Source organism: Felis catus, chromosome C2 (genome assembly GCF_018350175.1).
Source record: "Felis catus isolate Fca126 chromosome C2, F.catus_Fca126_mat1.0, whole genome shotgun sequence".
Lineage (NCBI taxonomy): Eukaryota > Metazoa > Chordata > Mammalia > Carnivora > Felidae > Felis > Felis catus.
The window spans coordinates 114,116,453-114,129,763 of NC_058376.1; the positions used below are offsets into that span (position 1 = coordinate 114,116,453).

General features: G+C 35.9%; 2 protein-coding genes across 9 annotated transcripts in view; one reads left to right on the plus strand and one right to left on the minus strand.

Moving 5' to 3' along the window:
* Positions 1-13,311, plus strand: part of PFN2 (profilin 2) — a 98,660-nt gene that overhangs the window by 36,136 nt on the left and 49,213 nt on the right. The window lies entirely within an intron of this gene.
* The window catches only part of RNF13 (ring finger protein 13), a 209,229-nt gene that overhangs the window by 27,152 nt on the left and 168,766 nt on the right, over positions 1-13,311 (minus strand). For all 7 annotated transcript variants that reach the window (XM_045037444.1, XM_006936334.5, XM_019810575.3 and 4 more), the window contains one exon: positions 10,773-10,866. In XM_045037444.1, coding sequence (XP_044893379.1) covers positions 10,773-10,866 — 94 coding nt within the window. The remainder of the gene's footprint in view (positions 1-10,772; positions 10,867-13,311) is intronic.

A 13,311-nucleotide genomic window follows, 5' to 3' on the forward strand; every position in this document is an offset into this window, starting at 1 on the left:
AATAATAAAAAGTACACTTACAAAATGGTAGATGTTAATACAACTAAATCAACAATCGCTTTAAATGTCAATGGTCTAAATACATCAACTAAAAGATTTTCAGAGTAGATCAAAACACAGGGGAGAGCCAACTATATGTTATCTATAAGAGACCCATTTTAAATGTTTTTTTTTTTTCAATGTTTTTTATTTATTTTTGGGACAGAGAGAGACAGAGCATGAGCGGGGGAGGGGCAGAGAGAGAGGGAGACACAGAATCGGAAACAGGCTCCAGGCTCCGAGCCATCAGCCCAGAGCCTGATGCGGGGCTCGAACTCACGGACCGCGAGATCGTGACCTGGCTGAAGTCGGACGCTTAACCGACTGCGCCACCCAGGCGCCCCAAGAGACCCATTTTAAATAAAGGCACAGATTAAAAATAAAGGACAGGGAAAGGGATACCACGCTACTTTAGGTGAATGTTTGTGTCCTTCTAAAATTCTTATGTTGAAGCCTAATACCCAATGTGAGGAAATTTGGAACTTTGGGATGTGATTAAGTCATAAGGGTGGAGCCCTCACAAATGGTATTAGTGACCTTATAAAAGAGACCCTAGAGGCTCCCTTGCTCCTCCTGCCATATGAGGGCACAGTGAGAAGACAGTTGTCTACAAATCAGGAAGTAGGCTCTCAACAGACATCCAATCTGCTGGCATCTCAATCTTGGACTTCCTAGGCCCCATAACTATGTGACATAAATGTTTGTTGTTTACCCACTCTGTGGTATTTTTTGTCACAGTAGCCTGAACAGACGAAGATACATGCTAATAACACTAATAAAAGACAGCAGAGTAACTATGTTAATTTCAGATACAGCAGGCTTCAGAGCAAGGAAAGTTATCAAAGATAAAAAGGGGCATTATATGATGATAAGGGGCTCAATACTCCAAGAAGACATAACAATTCTTAATGTGTATGTGCCTAAAACCAGAGCACAAAATACCTAAAGGCAAACACCGATATAAATGCAAGAAGAAATAGATAAATCCACTATTATAGTTGGAGACTTCAACACCTCTCTATTAGCAATGGATAGATCCAGCAAGCAGAAAATTGGTAAGGATATAGTTGAACTCTAAAGCATCATCAATCAACTGGATATAACTGACATATAGAATATTTCATCCAATTAGAAACAGACTATACATTCTTTTCAAGCTCACATGGGACATTCACCAAGACAGACCATATTCTGAGCCATGAAATGCACCTAAAGAAATTTAAAAGAAATCAGACAATGTCTGCTCTCAAACCACAATTTAATTAAACTAGAAATCAGTATCAGAAAGAGGGTTGGAAAATCCCAAAATACCTGGAGAATACAACTCACTTCTAAACAACACATGCATCAAAGGAGAAACTTCAAGAGAAATTTTTAAATATTTCTAACTAAACGAAAATGATAAATACAACATCAAAATTTGTGGAATGCAGTGATGGCAATTCTTAGAGTGACTTATAGCACTGTGTGTGTGTGTGTGTGTGTGTGTGTAGGAAAAGAAAGATCTAAAATCAGTAAGCTAAGCTTTCACCTTAGGAAACTAGAACAAGAAGAGCAAATTAAATCCAAAGAAAGCACAAGAAAAGGAATAAAAGCCCTATTTTATTTTATTGTAGAAATCCATGAAATTGCAAATAGGAAATCAACGGAGAAACTCAATAATAGCTGAAAACTTTCCAAATATGGGGAAGGAAACAGAAATCCAGATCCAAGAATCAAAGAACCGCCCTATAAAATCAACCTAAGGTGGTCCACACTAAGACACATAGTAATTAAAAAATGGCAGGAGCACCTGAGTGGCTCAATTGGTTAAGTGTCCAACTTTAGCTCAGGTCATGATCTTCTGGTGTGTGAGTTCGAGCCCCGTGTCAGGCTCTGTGCTGACAGCTCGGAGCCTGGAGCCTGCTTCAGATTCTGTGTCTCCCTCTCTTTCTGCCCCTCCCCTGCTCACACACTGTCTCTCTCTCAAAAATAAATAAACATTAAAAAAAAATGGCAAAAAGTAGTGATAAAGAGAATTTTAAAAGCAGCAAGAGAAAACAATTATATACAAGGGAAACTCAATAAGCCTATCAACTGATATTTTAGCAGAAACTTTGTAGGCCAGAAGGGAGTGGCATGATATATTCAGAGTGCTGGGAAAAAAAAAAAAAAAAAAAAAAAACCTGCAGCCAAGAATACTCTATACAGCAAAGCTGTATATACTCTATATAGCAAAGCTATTATTCAGAATAGAAGGAGAGATAAAGAGTTTCTCAGATAAACAGAAGTTAAAGGAATTCATCACTACTAAACTAGCCCTACAAGAAAAGTTAAAGGGGACTCTTTGAGTGGAAAGGAAAGTCCATAAGGAGGAGTAAAAAAAGTAGGAAACATAAAAGCAATAAAATTAAGTATATCTATAAAATTAGTCAAGAGATTCATAAAATAAAAGGATATAAAGTTTGACACACGTAACTAAAAGGTGAAAGGAGGAGTAAAGAATGGGCTCAAATTTAAGCAACCATCAACTTAATATAGACTGCTATATGCAAAAGATGTTATATACAAACCTAATGGGAATGACAAATCAAAACCAGGAACAGATATGCAAAAAATAAAGAAAGGAATCCAAGTATATAACTAAAGAAGACCAGCAAACCATGAGAGAAGAGAACAAGGAACAGAGAAGAACTATAAAAACAACCATAAAACGGTTAACTAAATGGCAATATGTACATACCTATCAATAATTACTTTGAATGTAAATAGACTAAATGCTCCAATCAAAAGACACAGGGTGACGGAATGGATAAAAAGCAAGACCTGGGAATGCAAGCTGTTGCGGCCACTCTGGAAAACAGTATGGAGGTTTCTCAAAAAACTAAAACTAGAACTACCCTACGACCCAGCAATTGCACTACTAGGCATTTATCCACAGGATACAGGTGTACTGTTTTGAAGGGACACATGCAACCCCATGTTTATAGCAGCACTATCAACAATAGCCAAAGTATGGAAAGAGCCCAAATGTCCATCAATGGATGAATGGAGAAAGAAGATGCGTATGTGTGTGTATGTGTGTATAGAATATATATAGAATATATATATACACACATACACATACACACGCACACACACACAATGGAATATTACTTGGCAATCAAAAAGAATGAAATCTTGCCATTTGCAAGTACGTGGATGGAACTGGAGGGTATTATGCTAACCGAAATTAGAGAAAGACAAAATCATATGACTTCACTCATATGAGGACTTTAAGAGACAAAACAGATGAACATAAGGGAAGGGAAGCAAAAATAATATAAAACAGGGAGGGGGACAAAACAGAAGAGACTCATAAATATGGAAAACAAACTGAGGGTTACAGGAGGGGTTGTGGGAGGGGGGATGGGGTAAATGGGTAAAGGGCACTAATGAATCTACTCCTGAAATCATTGTTGCACTGCATGCTAACTAATTTGGATGTAAATTTTAAAAAATAAAAAATAAAATTAAAAAAATAATAAATCTTAAAAAAAAAAAAGACCCATCCACATGTTGCATACAAGAGACTTCAGACCTAAAGACACATGCAACTTGAAAGTGAAAGGATGGAAAAGCATTTAAAATGCAAATGGAAGTGAAAAAAAACCCAAGGTAGACAAAATAAATTTTAAAACAAAGAGTGTAATAAGAGACAAAGTCACTGTATATAAAGAGTACAATCTGACAAGAAGATACAACAATTGTAAATAGTTATGCATCCAACATGGAAGCACTCAAATACATAAAGCAGCCAGTAACAAACATGAAGGAACTAATCGATTGTAATACCATAATAGTAGGTGACTTTACACCTCACTTACATGAATGAATAGATCATCCAAACAGAAAATAAATAAGGAAACAGTGGCTCTGAATGATATATTGGACCAGATGTATCTAACAGGTATATTCAGAAAATCCATCCTAAAACATCAGAATACACATTCTTTTCAAGTGCATATGGAAAATTCTCCAGAAGAGATCACATATTAGGCCAAAAACCAAATTTCAACAAATTAAAGAAGACTGAAGTCATACCTTGCATCTTTTCTGACCACAGCAGTGTAAAACTAGAAAGTAACCACAAGAAAATAATCTGGAAAGAGCACCAATACATGGAAGATAAATAACATTTAACTAAACAATGGATGTGTCAACCAAGAATCAAAGAAGAAATTAAAAAAAAAAAAATACATAGCAACAAATGAAAATGAAAACACAGTGTTCCAAAATCTTTGGGATACAGCAAAGCTTTTATAAGATAAGTTTATAGCAATATAGGCCTAACTCAAGAAGCATGCAAACATCTCAAATAACCTAACCTTACACCTAAAGGAGCTAGAAAAAGAACAAAGGAAAGAAATAATAAAGATTAGAGCAGAAATAAAATAGAAACTAAAAAAACCAATAGAACAGATCAATGAAACCAGGAGCTGGTTCTTTGAAAAGATTAACAAAATTGATACCCGTTTAGCCAGACTCATGAGAAAGAGATAACTGAAACAAAATCAGAAATGATAGAGGAGAAATAACAATTGATACTACAGAAATCCAAAGGATTATGAGAGAATATTATGAAAAACTGCCTGAAAATTGGACAACCTGGAAGAAATGGATAAATTCCTAGACATACAACCTTCCAAAACTGAATTAGGAAGAAATAGAAAATTTGAACAGAGTGATTGCGAGCAATGCAATTGAATCACTCATCAAAAAACTCCCAACAAGCAAAAGTCCAGGACCAGATGGCTTCACAAGTAAATACTATCAAACATTTTACAGGAGAGTTAATACCTATTCTTGTCAAACTATTCTAAAAAATAGAAGAGGAAGAAAGGCTTCCAAATTCATTCCATGAGGCCAGCATTACCCTGATACCAAAACCAGATTAAGACACCACAAAATAGAAAGCTACAGGCCAGTATTTCTGATGCACATAGATGTAAAAATCCTCAACAAAAATATTAGCAAACCAAATCCAACTATACACTTAAAAAAAAATCACCAAGATCAAGTGGGATTTACTCCTGGGATGTGAGGCTGGTTTAATATTCACAAACCAATCAACTTGATATATAACATCAATAAAAGGATAAAAACCATAAAATCATTTCAGTAGGTACAGAAAAAACATTTGGCAAAATACAACATTCATTCATGATAAAAACCCTCAATAAAGTAGGTTTAAAAATGGGGGCGCCTGGGTGGCGCAGTCGGTTAAGCGTCCGACTTCAGCCAGGTCACGATCTCGCGGTCCGGGAGTTCGAGCCCCGCGTTGGGCTCTGGGCTGATGGCTCAGAGCCTGGAGCCTGTTTCCGATTCTGTGTCTCCCTCTCTCTCTGCCCCTCCCCGTTCATGCTCTGTCTCTCTCTGTCCCAAAAATAAATAAACGTTGAAAAAAAAAATTAAAAAAATAAAAGGAACATACATCAACATAATAAAGGCCATATATGAAAAACCAACAGCTAACATCATACTTGGTCAAGAACAGAACAAGGATGTCCATTCTCACCACTTTTATATAGCATAGTACTAGAAGTCCTAGCCATAGCAATCAGACAACAAAAAGAACTAAAAGGCATCCAAATTGGTAAAGAAGTAAAACTTTCACTATTTTCAGATGACAAGATCCTATTATACAGAAAGCCTTGAGGACGCCACCAAGATCTAGAATTGATAAATGAATTCAGTAAGTTTGCAATATACAAAATCACTATACAGAAATCTGTTGCATTTCTATACACTAATAATGAAGCAGCAGAAAGAGAAATTAAAAATATAATCCCTTTTACAATTGTACCAAAAATAAAATACCTGGGAATAAACTTAATCAAGGAGGTGAAAGACTATACTCTGAAAACTATAAAAAGCTTATGAAAGAAATAGACGATGGCACAAAGCAACGGAAAGATATTCTATGCTTATGGATTGGAAGAATAAATATCGTTAAAATGTCCATACTACTCAAAGCAATCTATAGATTTAATGCAATCCCTATCAAAATACCAACAGCACTTTTCATAGAACTTGAACAATCCTAAAATTGGTATGGAACCACAAAAGACCCCAAATAGCCAAGCAGTCTTGAAAAAGAAGAACAAACATGGAGATATCACAATCCCAAATTTCAAGATATAATACAAAGCTGTAGTAATCAAAACAGTGCAGTACTGGCACAGAAATAGACACACAGATCAACAGACTGGAATAGAAAGAAACCCAGAAATAAAACCATGGTTATATGGTCAATTAATCTTTGACAAAGAAAGCAAAACTATGCAATGAGAAAAAGTCTCTTCAACAAATTATGCTGGAAAAACTGGACAGCTATATGCAAAAGAATGAAAGTGGACCACTTTCTTACACCATATACAAAAATAAACTCAAAATGGATTAAGGACCTAAATGTAAGACCTGAAACCATAAAAATCCCAGAAGAGAGCACAGACAGTAATTTCTCTGACATCGGCTATAGAAACGTTTTTCTAGATAGGTCTCCTGAGGCAAGGGAAACAAAAGCAAAAATAAACTGTTGGGACTACATCAAAATAAAAAAGCTTCTGCACAACAGCAAAGGAAACAACAAAACTAAAAGGCAACCTAGTGAATGGAAGAAAATATTTGCAAATTAACCCTCATAAAGGGTTAATACCCAAAATATATAAAGAACTTATAAAACTCAATTCCTGCTAAAACAAACAACAACAACAAACAACAAATCCTCAACGTCCAAAAAAACAAATAATCCAGTTAAAAATGGGCAGGGGCACCTGAGTGGCTCAGTCAGTTAAGCATCTGACTTTGGGTCAGGTCATGATCTCTCAGTCCATGAGTACGAGCCCCACATCAGGGTCTGTGCTGACAGCTCAAAGCCTGGAGCTGCTTTGGATTCTGTTTCCTTTTCCCTCTGCCCCTCCCCAATCGTGCTCGCTCTCTCTCTCTCTCTCTCTCTCTCAAAAATAAACAAACATTAAAAAAAATGTTTAAAAATGGGCAGGAGACATGAACAGGCATTTTTCTAAAAAAGACACACAGATGGCCAACAGACACATGAACAGATGCTCATCATCACTCAACATTAGAGAAATGCAAATCAAAACAAGGAGATAACACGTCACACCTGTAAGAATAGCTAAAATCAAAAACACAAGAAACAACAGGTGTTGATGAGGATGTGGAGAAAAAGGAACACTCTTACACTGTTGGTGGGAATGTAAACTGGTGCAGTCACTCTGGACAATAGTGCGGACGTTCCTCCAAAAGTTAAAAATAGAACTATGACATGATCCAGCAATGACACTACTGGGTATTTCTCCAAAGAGTACAAAAACACTAATTCAAAGGGATACATGCACCCTGTGTTTACAGCAGCATTATTTACAATAGCCAAGATATGGAAGCAGCTCATGTATCAACTGATGAGTGGATAAAGAAGAGGTGGCATGTACATACAATTGAACACTATTCAACCATAAAAGAGAATGAAACCTTGCCATTTGCAATGACATGGATGGAGTATAATGCTAAGCAATATGTTAGCCAGGAAAGATGAATACCATATGATTGGCCAGAGAAAAACAAATAACATATAAATACCATATGATTTCACACATGTGGAATTTATGAAACAAACAAACAGAGAGACAGAGGCAGAGAGAGAGAGAGAGGCAGGGAGAGAGAGAGACAGAAAGACAAACCAAGCAACAGACTCTTAACCATAGAGAACAGACTGATGGTTACCAGAGGAGGGGATGAGGTGATGGGGATTAAGAAGTAAGAAGTGCACTTGTTGTGATGAGCACCAAGTGATTAAAATAAAAGCTTAAAAAAAATGCAATTCAAAAACAGGAAAAATTCAATCATATTGTTTTGGAATGAATACATAGGTGGTAAAACTTAATACAAAGACAACGAAATGATTATCATAATGGGTGATCTTCCAATGAGAAGGAAAGGATTATAATCTAGAAGGGTACACAGTCATTTCTGAGGTGCTAATTATGTTCTATTTCTTGCGTGTTATACTTCACACTAAAAAACAAAAACAAAACAAAAACAGGATGGTAAGGATAAACACCACTCCAGGGGTGCCTGGGTGGTTCTGTTGGTTAAGAGTCCAACTCTTGATTTTGGCTCAGGTCATGGTTTCATGAGTTCGAGCCCCATGTGGAGCTCTGTGCTGACAATGCAGAGCCTGCTTGAGATTCTCCCCATCTCTTGGCCCTTCAGCCACTTGCACTCTCTCTCTCAAAATAAATAAATGAGAAAAACACCATTATGTTGACTGGTTCATAAGAATAAACCTTAAAGGGAGGTTCAGGCTGCCAGGCAATCATAGTTCATTGCCCTGGTCCATATGCCCACTTACTCTCCCAGAATATTTCATACCTTTCTGCTTTAAACCTCCAGTATCTCCTCTCCCATCATCATCTACAGTCGATGACTGAAAATGGAAGAAAACTTCCAGACTTACCACCATACATACCCATGTCCCAGGATTTTGCAACCACATATTTCTACCTTCCCTTAGCTCAACTCTCCATGTTACCATGTAAGGCCAGTCCACCTACTTGTGCACCAGAGCCCATTCCTCCTTGCCTTCTCAAAGACGGTATTACAGCAGTTCTCCCATCTGTCACCTGTTATCATCAATTTCCTTCAGCAAATGTGCTATTTCTTAACCCGACTTCTCCACCAGCTAGCTGCTACCCCATTTCCTTGCTTCTGTTTGTAGTTAAATTTCTTGAATTAATTGTCTGTAGTTACTGTCTCTGATCCTTTTCCTTCCATTCTCTCCTAAACCCATCACAACCGGTTTTTTGGCCTGTCAAAACTGCTCACCAAAGATAATCAATAACTTCTAAAGGTCAGCTGTTGGCTCTCATCTTACTTACCTATCAGGAGTATTTGACACAGGTTATCACTCCTTGCTCTTTGATGGACTTGCATATCTTCAGTTTCCAGTAAACCACTCTCTTCTGATGTCCCCCTGACATAACTGTTCACTCCTGTTCTGTCTCTACTGCCTATTCCTCTTCTTTCTTACTTAATGTTGGAATGCCCCAGTATGTCTTTGGTATTCTTCTGTCCACCTATACTTATTCTCTTAGTACTGTCACCCAGTCTCATGATTTAAATACATCTTTATACAATACTTACAGTTCAGATCCCTCTCAAACTCCAGACTCATTTATAACATCTACTAGACATCCGAAATTCCATATATCCAAAACGAATTTCCTCAATTTTCACTCAGAACTTGCTCCACCATTCATTAACCATCCTTATTTCTGTTTAGGGCAATGCCATTCTTCCTGTTGCTGACACCAAAAATCTGGCATCATCCATGGTTTTTCTCCCCACATCCAGTCCACTAATAAATCCAGTGTATTCCATCTTCCAGATATATCCAGAATTTAAGATTTCTTCACCTCTTCCACTGCTACCACTTAATCCAACCCACATTCATATCTCACTTGGATTACTGTAATGGCCTTCTATCTGGTCTCTCTGCATATAACCCTTATCCCTCTATACCCTGTTCTTAACATAGCAGCAGAAAGACCCTTTTAATATTTAACTGACATATTACCTTTCCTCTGCTTAAAATCCTATACTCCTCTTATTCTGATGAAAAACAAACTATGCATGCCCAGGACAGTATCAACTTTTTAAACTTTTTTTCTGGGTTTAGGAAACACACGAATAAGCACAAAATGGAGCTTAAAAAAAGTGATCCCCAAAGCCAGTCCTCAAACTACTTCTGGCCTATGAATAACTTCTACTTTAATCCACACTGAATGATGACAGTGCAGTACATTTTTATAAATGTCTCTATTCCTCTTAACATGTGGTTTTTCCTTTTTCAATTAAATTTTATATTTTTCATAAAATAATGGTTATTATAAATGGAAGGTTTTAAAAACACTTTATTACTTGGAAAATAAAATTTTGGCAGAACTAAATTTTAATGCCTTCACCGTTTCTCCTCTCTATGCATTTTCTCTGCTGAATTAAAAAACAGAACACTTTTACTGGTATATAGAATTGAAGAGTCTGGGGACTACTAGCCAAAAGGATTTAACAAGCATGTACCTCCACCAAAAGCTCACTAAAGCATAAGCAGTAGAAATTACATTGGCTAGATTATTAGACACACACCCCTCCCCAGCTCTGTCAGTACTGGTTGTGTGGCATTAAAGTTTTTTGCCTCTCTGACCCTCTGTTTCCTCAACCATAATGCCCATTAAAGTACCCAGTTCACAGGAATATGAAAATCAAATCAAACAATATATTTAAAATACATTGACATATAATAGCTACATGTGTGTTTAGTTAATGCAATGTTAATACAGTGGGTGGTATATGGTAGGAGAGAGAGTGGACCCAGTGTCAAGGAGAGTAGACCATCCTAATGCACAGAAGTATTTTATCCACTTAGGTTCAGAAATGCCGGCACATGATGACAAGAAGAAGCATTCTGGTCAAGTTTCACTACTGTTCATAAATTCTCTGCAGACCGTTTGCCCCCGTCTTGCCTTCACCAGAGTACCCCACAGCAAAAGACCACCTCCCACATCCGCTCACTGTTAACGGAGTATTAGGCACAGGGTATGGCAAAGACACAGAAGGTAGTTCTAGAGTAAGGTCAGAATGTATTCTTAAATAAACTAATGGTGATTATTTAGAAAATAAAAATATCCACTTACCTTTCTTGAACTTATGCACGGGGAGTTTCTTAAGTTGATCTTTACGAAGTCTGTTTCTTCTAGCTCTATGTCTATCCTGGACAAATTTTGTGATCTAAAAATAAAAGAAAAAAAAAGAAATCAGATATTAAACATGCAAATAGAAAATGGCTATTAAAATAATAGACATGTTTTAAGTGTCTGGATAGCTCCTGCAAATCAAATTCAGTTTACTTACACCCTAATCGTATTATTATTAATTGAAGCACTAATTAAAGCACTAATTACACAGGTGATTAGTTACCCCAAAAATTATGCTTTTGAATTTTTATTCATTGACCTAAATTATCTTTACTTACTTTAACAGAAACATTATAAATAACATAAAACTAGTTTTGTTTTGCAAATAGAGATGGTAGACCATAGATTACAGAGATTCCACTGGACCAAGAAGAAGGCAGAGTTGAAATTCCTGTTAATTATAAACTAATAAAATTCTCAAACATACATTTATTAGTCACCACACTCTCAGTTGTAGCAGCAAACTGAATAGAAGTACTACCTAACACCTGTACTATGAATATTCAGAAGTATTCAGATAAAATCTATAAGACACTTCAACTGTAAGTTACTATGCTTGAAAAAATGAAAAGTAGTCCACAGGGGCAGAGCCAAATGCCAAAATTATATCCATGAAAAGAAAATTTTGACCAATTTGGCTATATCAATATGAAGGACTTCTGTCCTCAGAAGACACTATTAAAAAATAAAAGACAAGACACAGACTGAGAGAAAATAGTTGCAAATTGCATATCTGATAAGGAATTGTATCCAGAATTTATAAAGAACTCAAAACACAATAACAACAACAAAAAAATAAGCAACCCAATAGACAAAATAAAGGGCAAAATATGTGAATAAACACTTCACCACAGAAGATACAACCATGGCAAATAAGCACTGGAAGAGAGACTCAATTCAACATAATCAGTTCAAATCACAAATACCACTATATAGAATAGAATGGCTAAAATTAAAAAGACTGACTATATCGAGTGTTGGCAAGGAGGTGGAGTTACTGGCACTGGGATACACTACTGGTACAACCACTCTGGATGCTGATGATTTCTTATAAATTTAAACACACAATTACCCTATACTCAATTACCCCACTCATACTTACAGAAATAAAAGTACACATCTGTATAACAACTTGTACACAAATGTCCATGTCAGCTTTATTTGTAATATGCAAAACCCAGAAACGACCCAAATGCCTATCGATGGGTAAATGGATTAAAAAAACAAAAACAGAAACAAAACCTGTGATATATTTATACAATCAAATACAACTGGGTTAAAAAAAAAAAGAATAAATATACTCAAAAACTATATTAACCTCAAAATAATTGTTCTGAGAGAAAGAAGGCAGACACAAAAGAGGACATAATATACAAGTCCATGTGTAGAAAACTGAAGAAAATACAAACTAATCTATAGTGACCAAAAGCAGACCTGTAGTTGTCTAGGGATTGGGGAGGAGGGGGAGGTGGGGGAGGATGAGGACATGACCGGTGAGAGGCAGGGATTATCAAGGAGCATGAGGAAATTTTTTGAGCTGACTGATATTTCAACAGTGATTGTGGTAGTGGTTTCACAGGTGTGTGTGTCAAAACTTACCAAACTGTACAATTTAAATATGTGCAGTTTATCATGTGTTAATTATACCTCAATAAATGCTTTTTAAAAATTCAATAGTAACCACTAGAAGAACACTATAATCTAAGCTTTTAAACCAGTAGGAGAAAGTGGAGTCATCCAAATCTTCAAAGAAGAAGAAACAAACTAAAAGTAAACAATAGAAATTATTCCAAATGTATGTGTAATTGCAAAAATGTAAGTGGATTAAATTCACCAGGTTTTTTTTTTTTCTGAAGAGTGTATCATATTGGATAAGGAAAAAAATCCAACTATATGCTATTTACAAGACACAAGATTAAAATTAATGACACATTAATAAAAATATAAAGGTAAAAAATAAAGGAATAAAGATATGCCATGAAAATATTAAGCAAAAGAGAGCTGATGTATCAAGTAAAATAGAATTTAAGACAAAAATCATTAGGAGGTAACATGACAATAAAAAAAAACAACACTTCATCTAAAAAGGACAAAATTATAGGAGAAATACCCAAATTCCAAGTTCAGTAATTTATAGCTAAAGCAGAGAAAAAATTTAAAGACTACAGACCTATGCTGCCTGATATAGTAGACACTAGGTACATGTAGCTACTGAACACTCAATATATGGCTAGTCTCATGAGATTTGCTGTAAAATTATAAAATATACACCAGATTGTAAATACTTAGAACAAAAAGAATGTAAAACATATTTCATAATTACTTATATTAATTGAATACTGAAATACGTTTTAGATTTAGTATTTAATCTCACCTTTTTCTTTTTATCTTTTTTTTTCTCTAAGTTTACTGATTTATTTTGAGAGAGAGAAAGTACACGAGCGGGTGAGGGGCAGAGAGAGAGAAGGGGGGAGAAAGA